Raw genomic sequence first — 24,520 nt, 5'->3', positions numbered from 1 at the left:
GAGCCAACAGCCTGCTCCACTGGCTCATTCACTGCTGCAGGGCCTTTATAGAGCCAACAGCCTGCTCCACTGGCTCATTCACTGCTGCAGGGCCTTTATAGAGCCAACAGCCTGCTCCCTTGGCTCATTCACTGCTGCAGGGCCTTTATAGAGCCAACAGCCTGCTCCCTTGGCTCATTCACTGCTGCAGGGCCTTTATAGAGCCAACAGCCTGCTCCCCTGGCTCATTCACTGCTGCAGGGCCTTTATAGAGCCAACAACCTGCTCCCCTGGCTCATTCACTGCTGCAGGGCCTTTATAGAGCCAACAGCCTGCTCCACTGGCTCATTCACTGCTGCAGGGCCTTTATAGAGCCAACAGCCTGCTCCACTGGCTCATTCACTGCTGCAGGGCCTTTATAGAGCCAACAGCCTGCTCCCCTGGCTCATTCACTGCTGCAGCTGTCTGGCCTGCATTAGTTCCCCAGTCCCCAATCATGTGGTACACAAGTTAACAAACTTGAATAATGCAACACAGCATGTAGAACTGTTAATCGCTGTTCACAAAACAATGTCCCTACAGGCTAGAACACTTTCCAATGCAAGACGAAACCGGTAGCTTCCAGCTCTAATTGTAAGGGTAACTTTCTGTGTTAGCTTACAGCTGAATTCACTACTGTAGTAATTTATTGGTGATAACCAAACCATAACACAAAATATCCTGATTTCAAAGCTGGCTGTCACTAAAAACTTTATTGATTCGCTTTGTCTCACTCGTCACCAAAAACTCATTCACTTCCTCATCATTCTTTGCCTCCCGTCTGGTTTCCACTAGATACCACAGCCACAACGTCAGATTCCACAGCCACAAAGTCAGATTCCACAGCCACAAAGTCAGATACCACAGCCACAAAGTCAGATTCCACAGCCACAAAGTCAGATTCCACAGCCACAAAGTCAGATTCCACAGCCAAAAGTTTCCACAGCCACAAAGTCAGATTCCACAGCCACAACGTCAGATTCCACAGCCACAAAGTCAGATTCCACAGCCACAAAGTCAGATTCCACAGCCACAAAGTCAGATACCACAGCCACAAAGTCAGATTCCACAGCCACAAAGTCAGATTCCACAGCCACAAAGTCAGATTCCACAGCCACAAAGTCAGATTCCACAGCCACAAAGTCTGACACCACAGCCACAAAGTCAGATACCACAGCCACAAAGTCATATTCCACAGCCACAAAGTCAGATTCCACAGCCACAAAGTCAGATTCCACAGCCACAAAGTCAGATTCCACAGCCACAAAGTCAGATTCCACAGCCACAAAGTCAGATTCTACAGCCACAAAGTCAGATTCCACAGCCACTTTCTGCCTCAAGAATAAAGTCATTCATTTCTTAAAGACAGCACATACTTGTCGAAAAGAAGAGATTGCTTCTTCTATGCAAATGTTGTAGAGCCTATAGAAGAATCAGGGCTCTGTGATTCACACAGTAGAGTCTATAGAAGAATCAGGGCTCTGTGATTCACACAGTAGAGTCTATAGAAGAATCAGGGCTCTGTGATTCACACAGTAGAGTCTATAGAAGAATCAGGGCTCTGTGATTCACACAGTAGAGTCTATAGAAGAATCAGGGCCTTGTGATTCACACAGTAGAGTCTATAGAAGAATCAGGGCTCTGTGATTCACACAGTAGAGTCTATAGAAGAATCAGGGCCTCTGTGATTCACACAGTAGAGTCTATAGAAGAATCAGGGCTCTGTGATTCACACAGTAGAGTCTATAGAAGAATCAGGGCCCTGTGATTCACACAGTAAGTCTATAGAAGAATCAGGGCTCTGTGATTCACACAGTAGAGTCTATAGAAGAATCAGGGCTCTGTGATTCACACAGTAGAGTCTATAGAAGAATCAGGGCTCTGTGATTCACACAGTAGAGTCTATAGAAGAATCAGGGCCCTGTGATTCACACAGTAGAGTCTATAGAAGAATCAGGGCTCTGTGATTCACACAGTAGAGTCTATAGAAGAATCAGGGCTCTGTGATTCACACAGTAGAGTCTATAGAAGAATCTCACCTCACTTCAGCCCTAGATCTATTGGCTTATAAAAACCCAAAGACATATTCCTAGCATATTACTCACCAATGTCCAATCTCTAGAAAACAAGGTACATGATATTAGGGCACGAGTTGCCTTCCAGAGAGACATCAGAGATTGTAACATTCTCTGTTTCACGGAAACATGGCTCACTCGGGATATGTTGTCAGAGTCGGTACAGCCACCTGGTTTCTTTACGCATCACGCCGACAGAAACAAGCATCTCTCTGGTAAGAAGAAGGGCGGGGTTGTATGCCTTATGATTAACCACTCGTGGTGTGATCACAACAACATACAGGAACTCAAGTCCTTTTGTTTACCTGACTTAGAATCCCTTACAATCAAATGCCGACCGCATTATCTTCCAAGAGAATTCTCTTCGACTATAGTCACAGCCGTGTATATCAGACAAATTAAACAACTTCTTTGCTCGCTTTGAGGACAATACAGTGCCACTGACACGGCCCGCTAACAAAAGCCTGTGGGCTCTCCTTCTCCGTGGACAACTTGAGTAAAACGTTTAAGTGTGTTAACCCTCGCAAGGCTGCCGGCCCAGACGGCATCACTAGCCACGTCCTCAGAGCATGCGCAGACCAGCTGGCTGGTGTGTTTACGGACATATTCAACCAATCCTTATCCCAGTCTGCTGTTCCCACATGCTTCAAGATGGCCACCATTGTTCCTGTACCCAAGAAAGCAAAGGTAACTGAACTGAATGACTATCGCCCCGTAGCACTCACTTCTATCATCATGAAGTGCTTTGAGAGACTAGTCAAGGATCATATCACCTCCACCCTACCTGTTACCCTAGACCCACTTCAGTTTGCTTACCGTCCCAATAGGTCCACAGACGATGCAATCGCCATCACACTGCACACTGCCCTAACCCATCTGGACAAGAGGAATACCTACAGTTGAAGTCTGAAGTTTACATCCACTTAGGTTGGAGTCATTAAAACTCATTTTTCAACCACTCCACAAATTTCTTTTTAACAAACTATAGTTTTGGCAAGTCAGTTAGGACATCTACTTTGTGTATGAAAGAAATAATCTTTCCAACAATTGTTTACAGACAGATTATTTCACTTTTAATTCACTGTATCACAATTCCAGTGGGTCAGAAGTTTACATACACTAAGTTGACTGTGGCTTTAAACAGCTTGGAAAATTCCAGAAAATGATGTCATGGCTTTAGAAGCTTCTGATAGGCTAATTGACATCATTTGAGTTAATTGGAGGTGTACCTGTGGATGTATTTCAAGGCCTACCTTCAAACTCAGTGTGTCTTTGCTTGACATCATGGGAAAATCAAAAGAAATCAGCCAAGACCTCAGAAAAACATTGTAGACCTCCACAAGTCTGGTTCATCCTAGGGAGCAATTTCCAAATGCCTGAAGGTACCACGTTCATCTGTACAAACAATAGTACGCATGTATAAACACCATGGGACCACGCAGCTGTCATACCACTCAGGAAGGAGACGTTCTGTCTCCTAGAGATAAACGTACTTTGGTGCAAAAAGTGCAAATCAATCCCAGAACAACAGCAAAGGACCTTGTGAAGATGCTGGAGGAAACAGGTACAGAATTATTTATATCCACAGTAAAACAAGTCCTATACCGACATAACCTGAAAGGCCACTCAGCAAGGAAGAAGCCACTGCCCCAAAACCGCCATTAAAAAGCCAGACTACGGTTTGCAACTGCACATGGGGACAAAGATCGTACTTTTTGGAGAAATGTCCTCTGGTCTGATGAAACAAAAATAGAATTGTTTGGCAATAATGACCATCGTTATGTTTGGAGGAAAAAGGGGGAGGCTTGCAAGCCAAAGAACACCATCCCAACCATGAAGCACAGGGGTGGCAGCATCATGTGGTGGGGGTGCTTTGCTGCAGGAGGGACTGGTGCACTTCACAAAATAGATGGCATCATGAGGAAAGAAAATTATTTGTATATATTGAAGCAACATCTCAAGACATCAGTCAGGAAGTTAAAGCTTGGTCACAAATGGGTCTTCCAAATAGACAATGACCCCAAGCATACTTCCAAAGTTGTAGCAAAATGGCTTAAGGTCAACAAAGTCAAGGTATTGGAGTGGCCATCACAAAGCCCTGACCTCAATCCTATAGAAAATGTGTGGGCAGAACTGAAAAAGCGTGTGCGAGCAAGGAGGCCTACAAACCTGACTCAGTTACACCAGCTCTGTCAGGAGGAATGGGCCAAAATTCACCCAACTTATTGTGGGAAGCTTGTGGAAGGATACCTGAAACCTTTGACCCAAGTTAAACAATTTAAAGGCAATGCTACCAAATACTAATTGAGTGTATGTAAACTTCTGACCCACTGGGAATGTGATGAAAGAAATAAAAGCTGAAATAAATTATTCTCTTTACTATTATTCTGACATTTCACATTCCTAAAATAAAGTGGTGATCCTAACTGACCTAAGACAGGGAATTTTTACTAGGATTAAATGTCAGGAATTGGGAAAAAGTGAGTTTAAATGTATTTGGCTAAGGTGTATGTAAACTTCTGACTTCAACTGTATGTAAGAATGCTGTTCATCGACTACAGCTCAGCATTCAACACCATAGTACCCTCCAAGCTCATCATCAAGCTTAAGGTCCTGGGTCTCAACCCTGCCCTCTGCAGCTGGGTCCTGGACTTCCTGACACAGAGAGGCTGCTGCCCACATAGAGACTCAAATCTCTAGCCACTTAAATAAATTGACTTAATAAATGTATCACTAGCCACTTTAATAATGTTTACATATCTTACATTACACATATCATATGTATATACTGTACTCTATACCATCTACTGCATCTTGCCTATGCCATTCGGCCATTGCTCATCCATATATTTATATATAAATATTCTTATTCATTCCTTTACACTTGTGTGTATAAGGTAGTTGTTGTGAATTTGTTAGATTACTTGTTAGATATTACTGCATGGTCTGAACTAGAAGCACAAGCATTTCACTACACTCACATTAACATCTGCTAAGGATCTACAGAGAAGAATGGGAGAAACTCCCCAAATACAGGTGTGCCAAGCTTGTAGCGTCATACCCAAGAAGACTCGAGGCTGTAATCGCTGCAAAAGGTGCTTCAACAAAGTACTGAGTAAAGGGTCTGAATACTTATATAAATGTGATATTTCACATATTTTCTTTGTAATACATTTTGCACACACACAAAAAAAGCCGTTTTTGCTTTGTCATTATGTATGTAGCTTGATGAGACATTTTTTGGGGTATTATTTATTTTTAAATAAGGCAGTAACGTAACAAAATGTGGAAAAGGTTAAGGGGTCTGAATACTTTACGAATGCACTGTACATACATACTGTACCAGTCAAAAGTTTGGACACACCTACTCATTCAAGGGTTTTTCTTTATTTTTACTATTTACTATTTTCTATATTGTAGAATTATAGTGAAGACATCAAAACTATGAAATAACACATATGGAATCATGTAGTAACCAAAAAAGTGTTAAACAAATCAAAATATATTTTAGATTTGACATTCTTCAAAGTAGCCACCCTTTGCCTTGATGACAGCTTTGCACATTCTTGGCGTTCACTTAAAAATTAATTGCTAACGACCCTGTTAAAAATCCGCATATCCGAGGACAGGATTTTTATGCGCTACGCGCTTCAGCACTCGGCGGTCCCGTTCTGTGAGCTCGTGTAGCCTACCACTTCGCGGCTGAGCCGTTGTTGCTCCTAGACGTTTCCACTTCACAATAACAGCCGGGGGCAGCTCTAGCAGGGCAGAAATTACGAACTGACTTGTTGGAAAGGTGGCATCCTATGACGGTGCCACGTTGAAAGTCTGAGCTCTTCAGTACAGGCCATTCTCCTGCCAATGTTTGTCTGTGGAGATTGCATGGCTGTGTGCTCTATGTTATACACCTGTCAGCAACGGGTGTAGCTGAAAAAGACGAATCCACTAATTTGAATGGGTGTCCACATACTTTTGTGTATATATAGTGTAGATACAGTAGGTTGACTGTTGTGGGGGTCTATATGACCTTCGCGCGATATATAATCTTGTACATTGCTGATGAAACGTAATCACATGATATGATGACTAGGACAGCGCTGTAGTTACTCACCATCCTGAGATGCTGTAGATATCTTTTCCAGATTGATACCACTGATGGTCTTTCTCCTCTCTGAGCGCGTCGTTCTCCCGACCTCAGGGGGACAGAAATGACAAAGTTCGTAATGGTCTCACTGCTAACCACCAGACATGATACGGTATGTTAGCAGTAGAACAGTACCATGGTTACTGGAATAATACCATGACAACTGGAATAATACCATGATTACTGGAATAATACCATGACAACTGGAATAATACCATGACAACTGGAATAATACCATGACAACTGGAATAATACCATGACAACTGGAATAATACCATGGACACTGTCCTCTGCTAGCCATATTAACCCAGTAAAGTGATTAATCAATACACACGCACCTTTAGATTGGCTAGCCTCCACACACTGACCTGTAGACCAGTGGCGGGTCCGTGCCATTTAAGATCAGGGAGGACGATCATGTTTTTTAATGAGCATGGCCTTATTTCTATTATAGCATATTGGATGACTGTCATTCACAGTGTTTTCTATCCAATACTACCAATTATATGCATATCCTAGGTTCTGGGTAACAGGCAGTTTACTTTGGGCACGTCATTCATCCGAATTTCCGAGTACTGCCCCCTAGCCCTAAAAAATATATTATTACTGTCCTAGAGGAGGGATTTTACATGCCTGTTGGCAAATGTTTCTACCCCAGTGAAACCAGTGGTGTTCGTTTAATACAAGGGAGGACTAATATATTTTTTAATGAGCAGGGCCTTGTTTCTATCACAGCATATTGGATGGCTGTCATTCATATTCCATTCACCCAGTTCAATGTAACATCTACAGGTTTAGGCTGCTACATGATACTCAAATAGTCCCTGTACCCATCACGAGGTTGCTACAACCTAGCCTACGAATGAAAGCTTACAATGTAGGTGCACAGGTCGAGAGACAAATGTTAGTAATCAAAGTGACAGACAGTGACACATTCAATAGCGCCTTGCACACTCTGGCCTGCATCTATCTGATCTAGGGTGTAATCATTAATCCAAGTCGCAAACGAGAGTTTCTATTGGACAAATGCAGGTATGTTTATCCCCGTTTGGTTCCGTTTGCTTCCGTTTAAGAAATGTTTTTCGACAGAATCGGCGGAATGAATACACCCCTGATCCCACTCAAACACAGTTCACTTTCATAGCAGCCACGTACAAACAGCATGATCACTTTCATAGCAGCCACATACAAACAGCATGAACACTTTGCTCATTGTATAATTCCTTTTGGCATCTATGCATCTATCTCTCACCTTTTCCCTATGCTTGTGAACATCATTGCACAACACAAGAGCTGTCTGTGACCAGGCGAAAACACCTTTTCAAGCCAAACCTTCATACCATAACCGTTAACCGCTACACACACAGCCTACATCGTTGTCACCATATTAGCTAGCTACCGTCATAGTCAACATAGCTTCGAGAAGTAACGCGTTAGTAAACCCGCTACAATCATGCAGTACAGTGTACAGTCAGAAAGCACTTTAGCAGTTATACTGGTGGTCCCCATTGGCAATAAATGAATAAAACCAAAAGCTTACCTTGACTTGGAAGAGTTCCAATGTTGGATAGCCATTACCAGCTAGCTAACATAGCATCCCTCTCTGTTTGAGCCGGGTGTTTGAGTAGGCTAAATTAGCTAGCTGCATTTGCTAGAAAGTTGAAGAAAAAAGATTTACGATGTCTTTGGCTGATAAATCCTAAAGAGTATTCCAGTTCTATATCGTACCATGATGATGCAAATGGGTCTCGGCCCCGCCCTGTGCAACTGGGTCCTGGACTTTTTGACGGGCCGCCCCCAGGTGGTGAAGGTAGGAAACAACATCTCCACCCCACTGATCCTCAACACTGGGGCCCCACAAGGGTGCGTTCTCAGCCCTCTCCTGTACTCCCTGTTCACCCATGACTGAGTGGCCCAGCACGCCTCCACCTCAATCATCAAGTTTGCAGACGACACTACAGTGGTAGGCTTGATTACCAACAACGACGAGACGGCCTACAGGGAGGAGGTGAGGGCCCTCGGTGTGTGGTGTCAGGAAAATAACTTAACACTCAATGTCAACAAAACAAAGAAGATGATTGTGGACTTCAGGAAACAGCAGAGGGAGCATCCCCCCATCCACATCGACGGGACAGTAGTGGAGAAGGTGGTGAGTTTTAAGTTCCTCGGCGTACACATCACGGACAAACTGAAATGGTCCACCCACACAGACAGCGTGGTGAAGAAGGAGCAACAGCACCTCTATCAACCTCAGGAGGCTGAAGAAATTTGGCTTGTCACCAAAAACACTCACAAACTTTTACAGATGCACATTCGAGAGCATCCTGTCGGACTGTATCACCGCCTGGTACGGCAGCTGCTCTGCCCATAACCGGAAGGCTCTCCAGAGGGTAGTGAGGTCTGCACAACGAATCACCGGGGGCAAACTACCTGCCCTCCAGGACACCTACACCACCCGATGTCACAGGAAGGCCAAAAAGATCATCAAGGACAACAACCACCCGAGCCACTGCCTGTTCACCCCGCTATCATCCAGAAGGCGAGGTCAGTACAGGTGCATCAAAGCTGGGACCGAGAGACTGAAAAACAGCTTCTATCTCCAGGCCATCAGACTGCTAAACAGCCATCACTAACATTGAGAGGCTGCTGCCAACATACTGACTCAACTCCAGCCACTTTAATAATTGGAAAATTGATGTAATAAATGTATCACTAGCCACTTTAAACAATGCCACTTTATATAATGTTTACATACCCTACATTACTCATCTCATATGTATATACTGTACTCTATACCATCTACTGCATCTTGCCTATGCCATTCGGCCATCACTCATTCATATATTTATATGTAAATATTCTTATTCATTCCTTTACACTTGTGTGTGTATAAGGTAGTTGTTAGGGAATTGTTAGATTACTTGTTAGATATTACTGCACGGTCTGAACTAGAAGCACAAGCATTTCGCTACACTCGCATTAACACCTGCTAACCATGTGTATGTGATCAATAACATTTGATTTGATTTGATTCACCAGGGAGACATGGCTCCAGTGTGGAGTTGGAGGACCAGACACTGGTCTCTACACAATGAAAACTGTTGACACAGCAGATACTGTCCGCTATGAATTATAGGTATCTTTCATACAGATCTTAACCTTGTGACCCATTCCATACATCTGTTGTTCGTCATGTAGGTTGAAAGGTGTGTATCTTAGCTATAAAAGACCTTTGTACTTTTGTCTCAGGGGCTCTCAACGAATCATCTGGGGGTGATTCACCTCTAAACGAATCATCTGAGCGTGATTCACCTCTAAACGAATCGTCTGAGGGTGATTCACCTCTAAACGAATCGTCTGAGCGTGAATCGTCGAACAGGCATCATTATCGTAGAGCGCTCAATCGATTCACTTTATATGTGTGCGTTGTATTGACCTGCTCCCTTACTAATAAGTGAATAAAGGTTTAGTTTAAGTATAACTCTGACTTGTGTGATAAGTTTGTCTCTCCTTATTTGATAGTAAAGAAATGAACAACCACACATTATAAACTGGGTGGTTCCAGCCCTGAATGCTGATTGGTAGATCAGACCGTATACCACGGGTATGATAAAACTTTTATTTTTACTGCTCTAATTACAGTGGTAACCAGTTTATAATAGCAATAAGGCACCTCGGGGGTTCGTGGTAGATATTACCACGGCTAAGGTGTGTATCCAGGCACTCCGCGATGCGTCGTGCTTAAGAAGCCGCGGTATATTGGCCATACAGCACAGCCCCTCGTGTCTTATTGCTTAATTATATATGGGAGAATGTAAAATATATGGTAGCTTAATCTCTGGCATGTTGTAATCATTTACAGTATTTATAGTCAAGGGGTGATGCGTTTGTTTTCGGCCCGCTCTAGTGGTTGCTTCACGCGCTCTCACTCTCACACTAACCTGCCTAGTCAGTGAGTCGGTTGAATGAGAGCCAACTGAAGAGAGAAACACCAGATAAACAACATGTTTTAAACCTTATCGTCACAGTGAACGAGTTATAAAGCACAGGATGGCAAGTTAAAAGTGGAGTGTAATGATATAATAGTACTTTTTTTTTTAAATGACGTTTTAATTTAAAAGTCTGTTAGCATAGAAGCTAACGTCAGATAAAGTTAGCTCCAGTCAAGCTAGCCTGTTGTAGTCATGGCGACAGGACCAAGGAACGTCCACACAGTGTAAACAAATGGAAACATAAAACTAACTGTTTTAAGGATAATATGTTGAGAATTACATGATAAAAATGTATCTATGAGATAAGATGAAAATTAATACCTTTTTACAAATTATTTTTTGGTATGTTGGTTATTTAGCACCAGATAAACAACATATTTTAAACCTTATCAACACGGTGAACGAGTTATAAAGCACAGGATAGGAAACACCAAGTTAAAAGTGGAGTGTAATGATATAATAAGGCAAGGGCTGATTTCAAGGTTTTACTGCTAACCTACAAAGCATTACATGGGCTTGCTCCTACCTATCTTTCCGATTTGGTCCTGCCGTACATACCTACACGTACGCTACGGTCACAAGATGCGGGCCTCCTAATTGTCCCTAGAATTTCTAAGCAAACGGCTGGAGGTAGGGCTTTCTCCTATAAAGCTCAATTTTTATGGAATAGTCTGCCTACCCATGTGAGAGACGCAGACTCAGTCTCAACCTTTAAGTCTTTACTGAAGACATATCTCTTCAGTAGGTCCTATGAATAAGTGTAGTCTGGCCCAAGGGTGTGAAGGTGAACGGAAAGGCTGGAGCAACGAACCGCCCTTGCTGTCTCTGCCTTGCCGGTTCCCCTCTTTCCACTGGGATTCTCTGCCTCAAAACCTATTACAGGGGCTGAGTCACTGGCTTACTGGTGTTCTTCCATGCCGTCCCTGGGAGGGGTGCGTCACTTGAGTGGGTTGAGTCACTGACGTGGTCTTCCTGTCTGGGTTGGCACCCCCCCTTGGGCTGTGCCGTGGCGGAGATCTTTGTGGGCTATACTCGGCCTTGTCCCGGGATGGTATGTTGGTGGTTGGAGACATCCCTCTAGTGGTGTGGAGGCTGTGCTTTGGCAAAGTGGGTGGGGTTATATCCTACCTGTTTGGCCCTGTCCAGGGGTATCATCGGATGGGGCCACAGTGTCTCCTGACCCCTCCTGTCTCAGCCCCAGTATTTATGCTGCAGTAGTTTATGTGTCGGGGGGCTAGGATCAGTCTGTTACATCTGGAGTATTTCTCTTGTCTTTTCCGGTGTCCTGTGTGAATTTAAATATGCTCTCTCTAATTCTCACTTTTTCTTTCTTTCTGTCTTTCTCTCGGAGGACCTGAGCCCTAGGACCATGCCTCAGGACTACCTGGCTTGATGACTCCTTGCTGTCCCCAGTTCACCTGGCCGTGCTGCTGCTCCAGTTCCAACTGTTCTGCCTGCAGCTATGGAACCCTGACCTGTTCACCGGACGTGCTACCTGTCCCAGACCTGCTGTCCCAGACCTGCTGGAACCCTGACCTATTCACCGGACGTGCTACCTGTCCCAGACCTGCTGTTTTCAACTCTCTAGAGACAGCAGGAGCGGTAGAGATACTCTCAAAGATCGGCTATGAAAAAGCCAACTGACACTTACTCTTGTGTTACTGACTTGTTGCACCCTCGACAACTCCTATGATTATTATTATTTGACAATGCTGGTCATTTATGAACATTTGAACATCTAGCCCATGTGCTGTTATAATCTCCACCCGGCACAGCCAGAAGAGGACTGGCCACCCCTCATAGCCTGGTTCCTCTCTAGGTTTCTTCCTAGGTTTTGGCCTTTCTAGGGAGTTTTTTCCTAGCCACCGTGCTTCTACACCTGCATTGCTTGCTGTTTGGGGTTTTAGGCTGGGTTTCTGTACAGCTCTTTGAGATATCAGCTGATGTAAGAAGGGCTATATAAATAAATTTGATTTGATTTGATAATAGTCATTTTTTTTTAAACAACGTTTTAATTTAAAAGTCTGTTAGCATAGAAGCTAACGTCAGATAAAGTTAGCTCCAGTCAAGCTAGCCTGTTGTAGTCATGGCGACAGGACCAAGGAACGTCCACACAGTGTAAACAAATGGAAACATAAAACTAACTGTTTTAAGGATAATATGTTGAGAATTACATGATAAAAATGTATCTATGAGATAAGATGAAAATTAATACCTTTTTACAACTTATTTTTTGTTTATTTACAATTTTAAATGAGTAGCCAAGTCAGTTGATTAATAAGAGAGAGACAACTGAAAACTGTATTGAAGAGAGAAACACCAGATAAACTATTTTTTAAATCTTCAAGGTTTCAGACTCCCTTCATTCTTCTCACCATACCCTATCCAGATCCCAAGGTTTAATAGGGTACACTACTACACCATATGCTGTGGTTTTTCACTGAGTTAAAGGGGTTTAATAGGGTACACTACACTACTACACCATATGCTGTGGTATTTCACTGAGTTAAAGGGGTTTAATAGGGTACACTACACTACTAGACCATATGCTGTGGTATTTCACTGAGTTAAAGGGGTTTAATAGGGTACACTACACTACTACACCATATGCTGTGGTTTTTCACTGAGTTAAAGGGGTTTAATAGGGTACACTACACTACTACACCATATGCTGTGGTATTTCACTGAGTTAAAGGGGTTTAATAGGGTACACTACACTACTACACCATATGCTGTGGTATTTCACTGAGTTAAAGGGGTTTAATAGGGTACACTACACTACTAGACCATATGCTGTGGTATTTCACTGAGTTAAAGGGGTTTAATAGGGTACACTACACTACTACACCATATGCTGTGGTTTTTCACTGAGTTAAAGGGGTTTAATAGGGTACACTACACTACTACACCATATGCTGTGGTTTTTCACTGAGTTAAAGGGGTTTAATAGGGTACACTACACTACTACACCATATGCTGTGGTTTTTCACTGAGTTAAAGGGACTCTACCCACACACTGACTGGACTCTACCCCCACTGACTTGACTCTACCCCCACTGACTGGACTCTACCCCCACTGACTGGACTCTACCCCCACTGACTGGACTCTACCCACACTGACTGGACTCTACCCACACTGACTGGACTCTACCCCCACTGACTGGACTCTACCCCCACTGACTGGACTCTACCCCCACTGACTGGACTCTACCCACACTGACTGGACTCTACCCCCACTGACTGGACTCTACCCCCACTGACTGGACTCTACCCACACTGACTGGACTCTACCCCCACTGACTGGACTCTACCCCCACTGACTGGACTCTACCCTCACACTGACTGGACTCTACCCTCACACTCACTGGACTCTACCCACACTGACTGGACTCTACCCACACTGACTGGACTCTACCCACACTGACTGGACTCTACCCACACTGACTGGACTCTACCCACACACTGACTGGACTCTACCCACACTGACTGGACTCTACCCACACACTGACTGGACTCTACCCACACTGACTGGACTCTACCCACACTGACTGGACTCTACCCACACTGACTGGACTCTACCCACACTGACTGGACTCTATCCACACACTGACTGGACTCTACCCACACTGACTGGACTCTACCCACACACTGACTGGACTCTACCCACACTGACTGGACTCTACCCACACTGACTGGACTCTACCCCCACACTGACTGGACTCTACCCTCACACTGACTGGACTCTACCCCCACACTGACTGGACTCTACCCACACTGACTGGACTCTACCCACACTGACTGGACTCTACCCACACTGACTGGACTCTACCCACACTGACTGGACTCTACCCACACACTGACTGGACTCTACCCACACTGACTGGACTCTACCCACACACTGACTGGACTCTACCCACACTGACTGGACTCTACCCACACTGACTGGACTCTACCCACACTGACTGGACTCTACCCACACTGACTGGACTCTATCCACACACTGACTGGACTCTACCCACACTGACTGGACTCTACCCACACACTGACTGGACTCTACCCACACTGACTGGACTCTACCCACACTGACTGGACTCTACCCACACACTCACTGGACTCTACCCACACTCACTGGACTCTACCCACACTGACTGGACTCTACCCACATTGACTGGACTCTACCCTCACACTGACTGGACTCTACCCACACTCACTGGACTCTACCCCCACACTGACTGGACTCTACCCCCACACTGACTGGACTCTACCCACACTGACTGGACTCTACCCACACTGACTGGACTCTACCCTCACACTGACTGGACTCTACCCACACTGACTGGACTCTACCCACACACTGACTGGACTCTACCCCCACTGACTGGACTCTACCCACACTGACTGGACTCTACCCACACACTGACTGGACTCTACCCACACCCATACTACACTGACAATCCAATACACACATACACACTTACACGCATGCACACAAACACATACACACTGTATACGCTCACACATACAAAACACACACACATGGATTTAGATGCAACCCACACACACACCGGTCGACCCACTTTCACACTGTTCACATACACTGCTGTTACTCTGTTATTTATCTATCCTGATTGACAAGTCACTTTACCCCAACCTACATGTGCATATTACCTCATCTACCTAGTGTGCATATTACCTCATCTACCTACTGTGCATATTACCTCAGTTATCTCAACTACCTGGTACTCCTGCACATTGACTCAGTACTGGTACTCCCTTTATATAGCCATGTTATTACCTGGTACTCCCTGTATATAGCCATGTTATTACCTGGTACTCCTTCCTGTATATAGCCATGTTATTACCTGGTACTCCCTGTATATAGCCATGTTATTACCTGGTACTCCTTCCTGTATATAGCCATGTTATTACCTGGTACTCCCTGTATATAGCCATGTTATTACCTGGTACTCCCTGTATATAGCCATATTATTACCTGGTACTCCCTGTATATAGCCATGTTATTACCTAGTACTCCCTGTATATAGCCATGTTATTACCTGGTACTCCCTGTATATAGCCATGTTATTACCTGGTACTCCCTGTATATAGCCATGTTATTACCTGGTACTCCCTGTATATAGCCATGTTATTACCTGGTACTCCCTGTATATAGCCATGTTATTACCTGGTACTTCCTGTATATAGCCATGTTATTACCTGGTACTCCCTGTATATAGCCATGTTACTTCCTGGTACTTCCTGTATATAGCCATGTTATTACCTGGTACTCCCTGTATATAGCCATGTTATTACCTAGTACTTCCTGTATATAGCCATGTTATTACCTGGTACTCCCTGTATATAGCCATGTTATTACCTGGTACTCCCTGTATATAGCCATGTTATTACCTGGTACTCCCTGTATATAGCCATGTTACTACCTGGTACTCCCTGCATATAGCCATGTTATTACCTGGTACTCCCTGTATATAGCCATGTTATTACCTGGTACTCCCTGTATATAGCCATGTTATTACCTGGTACTTCCTGTATATAGCCATGTTATTACCTGGTACTCCCTGTATATAGCCATGTTACTTCCTGGTACTTCCTGTATATAGCCATGTTACTACCTGGTACTCCCTGTATATAGCCATGTTATTACCTGGTACTCCCTGTATATAGCCATGTTATTACCTGGTACTCCCTGTATATAGCCATGTTATTACCTGGTACTCCCTGTATATAGCCATGTTATTACCTGGTACTCCCTGTATATAGCCATGTTATTACCTGGTACTCCCTGTATATAGCCATGTTACTACCTGGTACTCCCTGTATATAGCCATGTTATTACCTGGTACTCCCTGTATATAGCCATGTTATTACCTGGTACTCCCTGTATATAGCCATGTTATTACCTGGTACTCCCTGCATATAGCCATGTTATTACCTGGTACTCCCTGTATATAGCCATGTTATTACCTGGTACTTCCTGTATATAGCCATGTTATTACCTGGTACTCCCTGTATATAGCCATGTTATTACCTGGTACTCCCTGTATATAACCATGTTATTACCTGGTACTCCCTGTATATAGCCATGTTATTACCTGGTACTCCCTGCATATAGCCATGTTATTACCTGGTACTTCCTGTATATAGCCATGTTATTACCTGGTACTCCCTGTATATAACCATGTTATTACCTGGTACTCCCTGTATATAGCCATGTTATTACCTGGTACTCCCTGTATATAGCCATGTTACTACCTGGTACTCCCTGTATATAGCCATGTTATTACCTGGTACTTCCTGTATATAGCCATGTTACTTCCTGGTACTTCCTGTATATAGCCATGTTACTACCTGGTACTCCCTGTATATAGCCATGTTATTACCTGGTACTCCCTGTATATAGCCATGTTATTGTTATTTTATTTTGTTACTATTTCCTTTATGTTCTTGTCTTACTTTTTAACTCTGCGTTGTTTGGAACGGGCTCGTCAGTAAGCATTTCATGTAACAGTCTACACCTGTTTTATTCGGCGCATATGACAAAAAAAAAGTGATTTGATTGTTTTGATTTGTTTGGCTCACCTGTGTAGTGACCTTGTCTCTAGCCGGGGGTGCAGGTGCAGCTGAAGGTACAGCTGTCAGTGGCCCTTTCTCCTCTATAGGGCCCTCTCTCTCATCCACCAACCCGTTGACGGCTGGGGCCGCAGCTGCCATCTTCTGACGTGGTGGTGTTTGGTCTACAGCTCCCATGATGCTCTTCACCTTCTCCTTGGTGACCTTGGACTCGAAGAGAGCCTTCAGGGCTCCGATACTCCCGGCCGGGTCGACTCTGGGAGAGGGGCCAGGGAGACTGGACATGGACTTACTGCGGGAGAGACTGGTCGACCTCTGGGACCCTGACAGGCTGGTCGACCTCTGGGACCCTGACAGGCTGGTGGACCCACGGGTTTCCTCTCTCACTCCGTTGTTTCTCATCGGGGACTCCATCTTGCGCTCCTGTGCGTTCTCTGCCAGTTGTCTCTTTGTTTTCTCACGGACGGTTGAGAAGGAGGTCTGGTGTTGGGTTATCTGGTGGAGAAAGAAGCAGAAGAAGACAGACGCTGCTTTGTGTCCATCCCGAGAAAGTCGACAATCAGAAATTGATGACATGAAATGTGGTGTGATGTTTTACCTCAGTCTTGTGCTCCACATGGTTCAGAGTAGGGACCTCTACTGAAGGGCTGGCTTGATATCTGTTAGGTGAACAAGAGAAATCCTTCATCAATACTCTGTAAGCTTATTCACCAAAACAGACATTGCAATGCTCAAGTAACTCGGAGTGGGATGAAGTTTTCCCCGGACGTTGATACGTCAGTGTTGCTAGGATGCTGAGCAGGGTCTTCATTTATTCAACTTTATTTTTTATTTTTATGAATAGTTTCTCCTCTTCGGTTTATTGTAAAGTCATTGAAAATAAAATGAATGTTTTCATTGAATTGTAATTTTCAGTTTACTTCCTGAATTGAATGAATTCAATTGGATTTGACTTTAAAAACCCTGGTGCCAATGGAGTCTGTAATTTTAGTTAGTGGTTAAATGGTAAAGGTCCTGGTTCCTCTCACCTGGTCAACATCTGAGATACGGAGATGGACTTCATCCTGTCCCTAAACCCCGCCTCCGCCCAGGTGGGCTTGTCTCCGTCGCCCGTAGAGACGCTCCGTAGAGATTGGGCACGCCTCAGAACACTCCTCCCCTCCATGGCCGACGATGATGTCACAGCACCCCTCGATGATGTCACAGCACCTCTCAAAACACCTGATCGACATGGAAGAGTCAGCTGTCATAGATAACACTCATTGTTGAGGACAGAGTCTCACAGGAGAGGAATCAGTCTCCGTTCCACAGAGCACTGTGAAGGAATCAGTCTCCATTCACCAGAGCACTGTGAAGGAATCAGTCTCCATTCACCAGAGCACTGTGAAGGAATCAGTCTCCGTTCACCAGAGCACTGTGAAGGAATCAGTCTCCGTTCACCAGAGCACTGAGAAGGAATCAGTCTCCATTCACCAGAGCACTGTGAAGGAATCAGTCTCCATTCACCAGAGCACTGTGAAGGAATCAGTCTCCGTTCACCAGAGCACTGTGAAGGAATCAGTCTCCGTTCACCAGAGCACTGTGAAGGAATCAGTCTCCGTTCACCAGAGCACTGTGAAGGAATCAGTCTCCGTTCACCAGAGCACTGTGAAGGAATCAGTCTCCGTTCACCAGAGCAGTGGACTGAAACACTACGGCATCGAAACAGATCAAAAAGCAGATAGTTGTTTGTCCATTGATGCAAACGAGGAGTTTGTTATTGTATATCATATATTAAGAGAAATCAGACAATTATTATCAATCTAGCCATTACCTTTAGTGAAGCCCGCTGGTCGTCTCTCCTTGTCACAGTCAGAGGAGCGTCGATCTCATCACAAGACAAACGTTACGTACCGCTTCAAACCAGCGTCTCGGACCAAAGTCCTCTGTCCTTCCTTATTGCACCTGACTAGAGAATGTTTACAGCGAAACGTTTACGACACAGATGGAATCTCTGCAGTCCAATAGCAGATCTACTATGATGGTGACCAATAAAAAAGAACTTTCTCTCTTCAGATCCTCTCACCTTGATACAGGTACAATCATCAACTATAGTATTTTATATTAAAAGTAGAGTTGTGGAGATCCTGGTTCCTCAAACGAGAGGTGTTTTAAACACACATTGGGACGCTGTAGTGTAACGTTCCAGAGAGTTACTGAGGTAGGGTGACCAGGACGGCTGAGCAGGCAGTTCTGTGTTACGGCCTTGAGCCTTTCTCTCTCTCTCTCTCTCTCTCTCTCTCTCTCTCTCTCTCTCTCTCTCTCTCTCTCTCTCTCTCTCTCTCTCCCCCCTTCTCTCTCTCTCTCTCTGTGTCTCTCTCTCTCTCGCTCCCTCTCTCCCTCCCTCTCTCTCTCTCTCTCTCTCTCTTCTCTCTCTCTGTCTCTCTCTCTCTCTCTCCCTCTCCCTCTCTCTCTCTGTCTCTCTGTCTCTCCCTCTCCCCCTCTCTCTCTGTCTCTCTGTCTCTCCCTCTCTCTCCCTCTCTCTCTCTCCCTCTCTTTCTCTCTCTTTCTCTCTCTCTGTCCTCTGAACAAGAAGGTATGAATGAGGTTAGGTTTAAAGGTGCTCTCTGTCTCACACTCTTTAACTCTAACCATGTAGTACTAATTAACCTTCAGACAAGTGTCGTCTAGTTATTATGTAGTTGTTATATGGAATAGAACTACAGTGGAGAACAGTGACCCTACAGAGTAATGGTTCATCTGGTGATACAACAAACAGAACTAACTTCACAATACTGACGGGTTATTTCCTGCTGGGGAGAGTTGTTGAGTTAGTCTCTGTAGCCCCCACTCTATTGTAGACTATCTAGTCTCTGTAACTACCACTCCTATGGTGTAGACTGTAACTACCACTCCTATGGTGTAGACTGTAACTACCACTCCTATGGTGTAGACTGTAACTACCACTCCTATGGTGTAGACTCTCTAGTCCCTGTAACTACCACTCCTATGGTGCAGACTGTAACTACCACTCCTATGGTGCAGACTGTAACTACCACTCCTATGGTATAGACTCTCTAGTCCCTGTAACTACCACTCCTATGGTGTAGACTGTAACTACCACTCCTATGGTGTAGACTGTAACTACCACTCCTATGGTGTAGACTGTAACTACCACTCCTATGGTGTAGACTCTCTAGTCCCTGTAACTACCACTCCTATGGTGCAGACTGTAACTACCACTCCTATGGTGCAGACTGTAACTACCACTCCTATGGTATAGACTCTCTACGTAACTACCACTCCTATGGTGTAGACTGTAACTACCACTCCTATGGTGTAGACTCTCTAGTCCCTGTAACTACCACTCCTATGGTGCAGACTGTAACTACCACTCCTATGGTGCAGACTGTAACTACCACTCCTATGGTGCAGACTGTAACTACCACTCCTATGGTATAGACTCTCTAGTCCCTGTAACTACCACTCCTATGGTGTAGACTGTAACTACCACTCCTATGGTGTAGACTCTCTAGTCCCTGTAACTACCACTCCTATGGTGTAGACTGTAACTACCACTCCTATGGTGTAGACTGTAGCTACCACTCCTATGGTGTAGACTGTAGCTACCACTCCTATGGTGTAGACTCTCTAGTCCCTGTAACTACCACTATTGTAGACTATCTAGTCTCTGTAACTACCACTCCTATGGTGCAGACTGTAACTACCACTCCTATGGTGTAGACTGTAACTACCACTCCTATGGTGTAGACTCTCTAGTCCCTGTAACTACCACTCCTATGGTGTAGACTGTAACTACCACTCCTATGGTGTAGACTGTAACTACCACTCCTATGGTGTAGACTGTAACTACCACTCCTATGGTGTAGACTGTAACTACCACTCCTATGGTGTAGACTCTCTAGTCCCTGTAACTACCACTCCTATGATGCAGACTGTAACTACCACTCCTATGGTGCAGACTGTAACTACCACTCCTATGGTGTAGACTCTCTAGTCCCTGTAACTACCACTCCTATGGTGTAGACTATCTAGTCTCTGTAACTACCACTCCTATGGTGTAGACTGTAACTACCACTCCTATGGTGTAGACTGTAACTACCACTCCTATGGTGTAGACTGTAGCTACCACTCCTATGGTGTAGACTATCTAGTCTCTGTAACTACCACTCCTATGGTGTAGACTGTAACTACCACTCCTATGGTGTAGACTGTAACTACCACTCCTATGGTGTAGACTGTAACTACCACTCCTATGGTGTAGACTCTCTAGTCTCTGTAACTACCACTCCTATGGTGTAGACTCTCTAGTCTCTGTAACTAGCATTTGTACAGACAATTGTGTACTCTGCAATTTGTATGTCCAAAATTGGATTTAAGCTGATTGTGTAGACAACAACACATCCATCACGCTGGTCCTCAACACGTGGGTCCCTCAGGGTTGCCTTCTTAGTCCCCTCCTGTACTCCCTTTCTAACCTTTATTTAACTAGGCAAGTCTATGGGGTCAATTTCAAGCCATATGTATTAAATTCAAAATAAAAATAAATCGTGAACATGAAAAATAAAGTCGAGAATGTAAATATTATATTTTCGAGGACGGGTGAAATAAGGCATGCTGAAATCAAAAACCAAACAATTGAAAGCAAAATGTATAGAAATATAAACAACAATAAGATTTCAAAATCAAAACGCCAAAACTTGTAAATAAATCATTTTTAAAGCGAGAGCAAAACTCTATGACAAATAATTGAAAACATTTTTTTTATTTTAAATGAATAAATTAATACATTTATTTATAAATTATTATAAAAAAATGTATTGTCCCACCACTCCACTGGTGGGACCACATTGTTCAATGTGTTCAGTTGCTGATTACCAGTTTATAATGGCAATATCTATTGAATTACTCACCGAGTAACAGTCCAATTACTTTGCCTTCAAAAGCCATAGAACAAACATGCTATGAACACAGCATTGCTTTTCACATTTACATTGTCACCATCAAACACACACCGGTAAATGTTTCAGGAGGAAAAGGAAGCGACAGTGCATGGTGAACTAGTAGGAGAGAGAAACAAGATGGACTAGTGGGGCCATCCAGTCCAACCCTTTTCCCCTAAAGTTATGCCATGGGCTGATGGGTCAGGGGCACATAAGAAATGAGGTGAAGTATTTTATACAAATATTTTTTTTTAATGTAGGCCTTAGACACTCCACTGTATAATAACACCCAATATTTGACCTCCTTTTTTTTTCTTGACCTCGTTCAGCAGTGGCGCGTCCTAAATTATGCTGAGACGCAGATCGCCGGTCTACGGCCCAGGAAGTGTCGACAAAGCAGCATTGGTGGATCGTCCAGAAACGTGCATATCTTTGCACCTTATTAACACACTGCCATTGTGTTCTGGAACCGTTGCTTGTATAAATAACTTGTAACAAACGGATTGTATTATTAACCTCTCGCTATAAGAGACATGTAACCATTTACACTGCCAGTTCTTCCCTGCAGCTCCTTCATTTAAAGATGTTTCTATTATACAATTAAATAGTCTTCCTGAATCTTTGGATCAAGTTTTCCACAACATTGATTGGTTACTAAAATGTACATTTTACATTTTAGTCATTTAGCAGACGCTCTTATCCAGAGCGACTTACAGTAGTGAATGCATACATTTCATTTCATGCATATTATTTTTTGTTGTCGTACTGGCCCCCCGTGGGAATCGAAGTGAAATGGCTAGCTAGTTAGCGGTGATGCGCGCTAATAGCGTTTCAATCGGTGACGTCACTCGCTCTGAGACCTTGAAGTAGTTGTTCCCCTTTTCTCTGCCGCGGCTTTTGTGGCGCGATGGGTAACGATGCTTCGTGGAGTGTCAGTTGTTGATGTGTGCAGAGGGTCCCTGGTTCGAGCCCAGGTTGGGGCGAGGAAGAGGGACGGAAGCTAGACTGTTACAGGAGCCCTCATCTTCCAAACTGTAGGACATTGTAAAATATGTTTGACACAGCGATCCACACATCTCGCCGTAACTGTTCAAACCTGAAAGCGTATATATGAGAGAACATTTGAAGCAACATGATGAAAGATTCAACATCATACCCAGTCCTCTGTCCTATACAACTCATCACGTTAACCTTTCTGAGCATAAGGAGATGTAATTGGTTAAAGTATTCTAAGGTACTTTGCATTTCTACTTCACAGTCTCACAGTTGAATTGACCTGTTTCAACCCCCAACGCTGCACTTTCATCACCCTGTGAAGTTCATCACTTATTTAATCTGTAGTCTAATAAACAGCATGGTTTTCCAGAGGCATTGTGGGAGGACCACACAACACTGAAACATCACGTGACTCCAAGTTTACTTCCATATGATGATTATTATATCAATATTTACGCATGAATTCATTTCCACCGCCATTTCTCGCACAATACATTTTACCGGCAAGAAGATGGCACCATGTCCAACAAACGATCTGTCTGCATTTATCAAATTGTACCGAAACTTCCTGTTTCCATCACAGCTGTCATCATTTTAATACATTACTTAGTCAAGGTCATGTGTTTAGGTGGCAGGGAAGTCAGGCGCAGGAGAAACAAACTTCATATAAGCGCGGAGTAGTTTAATAAACTTTCAAACAAACTCCAACAATAGAATACATTAAAAAAATCAACATGGGTACACATACCCCGTCGCACACCTAAATAAACAACACGAACACAATAACACCAAACAATCTCAGACCTGAGGGGAAACAGAGGGTTAAATACACAGCAGGTAATGAATGGGAACAAGCATTAGCAGATGTCTTCATCTCCTTCCCTGGCCACAGAAGACTCTGTGACATCAAAGAGGAGTTCTATAGGATTGCAGGTAAGAGGATCTACAAATTACAGGACAACTGTTAACACATAGTAGGATACTCATTACTTTGTGTGACAGGTTTCCCCAATGTCATTGGTGCAGTGGACTGCACACACATAAGGATAAAAGCCCCCTCAGGTGCCCATGAGGCCGATTTTGTGAATAGGAAATCCTTTCACAGCATTAATGTTCAGGTGAACATAACTTTTTGATATTGTCCATTGACGAACACTCTGCATTGCCAGTGATGTGCATTGATTGGTGTAATATTCCTCATCTTATGATTTCAGATGGTCTGCAATGCTGACTGTGTGATCAGCAATGTTGTGGCAAAATGGCCTGGCTCAGTCCATGACTCCAGAATCTTTCGGGCCTCTGAAATCTATCAGTGCCTATCACAAGGTAAGCCACACAACCCCTATTTATAACCATCATGGCTGTGTCAAGAATATCACTGTGTTTATGAGGTAGTAATGATGAGATTTTGTGTTGACAGGTGAATTCTCTGGTGTGCTGCTGGGAGACAGGGGGTATGGCTGCCAGCCTTTTCTCCTGACACCTTTCACAGACCCCCAGGAAGCACAGCAGGCCTACAACCATGCCCATGCCAGGACCAGGGCCAGAGTTGAAATGACCTTTGGCCTCCTGAAGGCACGCTTTCACTGCCTTCACAAATTAAGGGTCAGCCCTGTTAGGGCATGTGATATTACTGTGGCTTGTGCTGTCCTCCACAATGTGGCCTGCCTGAGGAAGGAGAGGGCCCCCAGAGTGCCACCAGCCATGGACTGGGACAATCCGGCAATCTTCCCTGATGACGACAGTGGTCGGCTGCTGAGG

At 44.1% G+C, this 24,520-nt stretch overlaps 1 protein-coding gene and 1 long non-coding RNA gene across 4 annotated transcripts in view; one reads left to right on the top strand and one right to left on the bottom strand.

Moving 5' to 3' along the window:
- The window catches only part of LOC106590690 (uncharacterized), a 35,713-nt gene extending 16,945 nt beyond the window's left edge, over positions 1-18,768 (bottom strand). The window contains exons 1-5 of the mRNA XM_045710746.1: positions 18,634-18,768; positions 17,849-18,041; positions 17,419-17,479; positions 16,830-17,315; positions 6,205-6,286 (exon numbers count right to left, since the gene is read on the bottom strand). Of these exons, the coding sequence (XP_045566702.1) occupies positions 6,205-6,286; positions 16,830-17,315; positions 17,419-17,479; positions 17,849-17,985 (766 nt within the window). The 5' untranslated portion in view covers positions 17,986-18,041; positions 18,634-18,768. The remainder of the gene's footprint in view (positions 1-6,204; positions 6,287-16,829; positions 17,316-17,418; positions 17,480-17,848; positions 18,042-18,633) is intronic.
- On the top strand, positions 18,758-24,022 carry LOC123731540 (uncharacterized). Of its 3 annotated transcripts, XR_006762706.1 has the most exons (4): positions 18,758-18,895; positions 21,851-21,986; positions 22,093-23,692; positions 23,974-24,022. It is a non-coding gene; the product is annotated as an uncharacterized lncRNA (long non-coding RNA). The 3 variants fall into 3 exon arrangements; XR_006762707.1 differs by lacking the exon at positions 23,974-24,022 and having other exon boundaries at positions 22,096-23,754; XR_006762705.1 differs by lacking the exon at positions 23,974-24,022 and having other exon boundaries at positions 22,093-23,754.
- Positions 24,023-24,520: the final 498 nt, after the last annotated feature.

Source organism: Salmo salar, chromosome ssa29 (assembly GCF_905237065.1).
Source record: "Salmo salar chromosome ssa29, Ssal_v3.1, whole genome shotgun sequence".
Lineage (NCBI taxonomy): Eukaryota > Metazoa > Chordata > Actinopteri > Salmoniformes > Salmonidae > Salmo > Salmo salar.
This window is presented reverse-complemented; position numbering and strand designations above follow the sequence as displayed.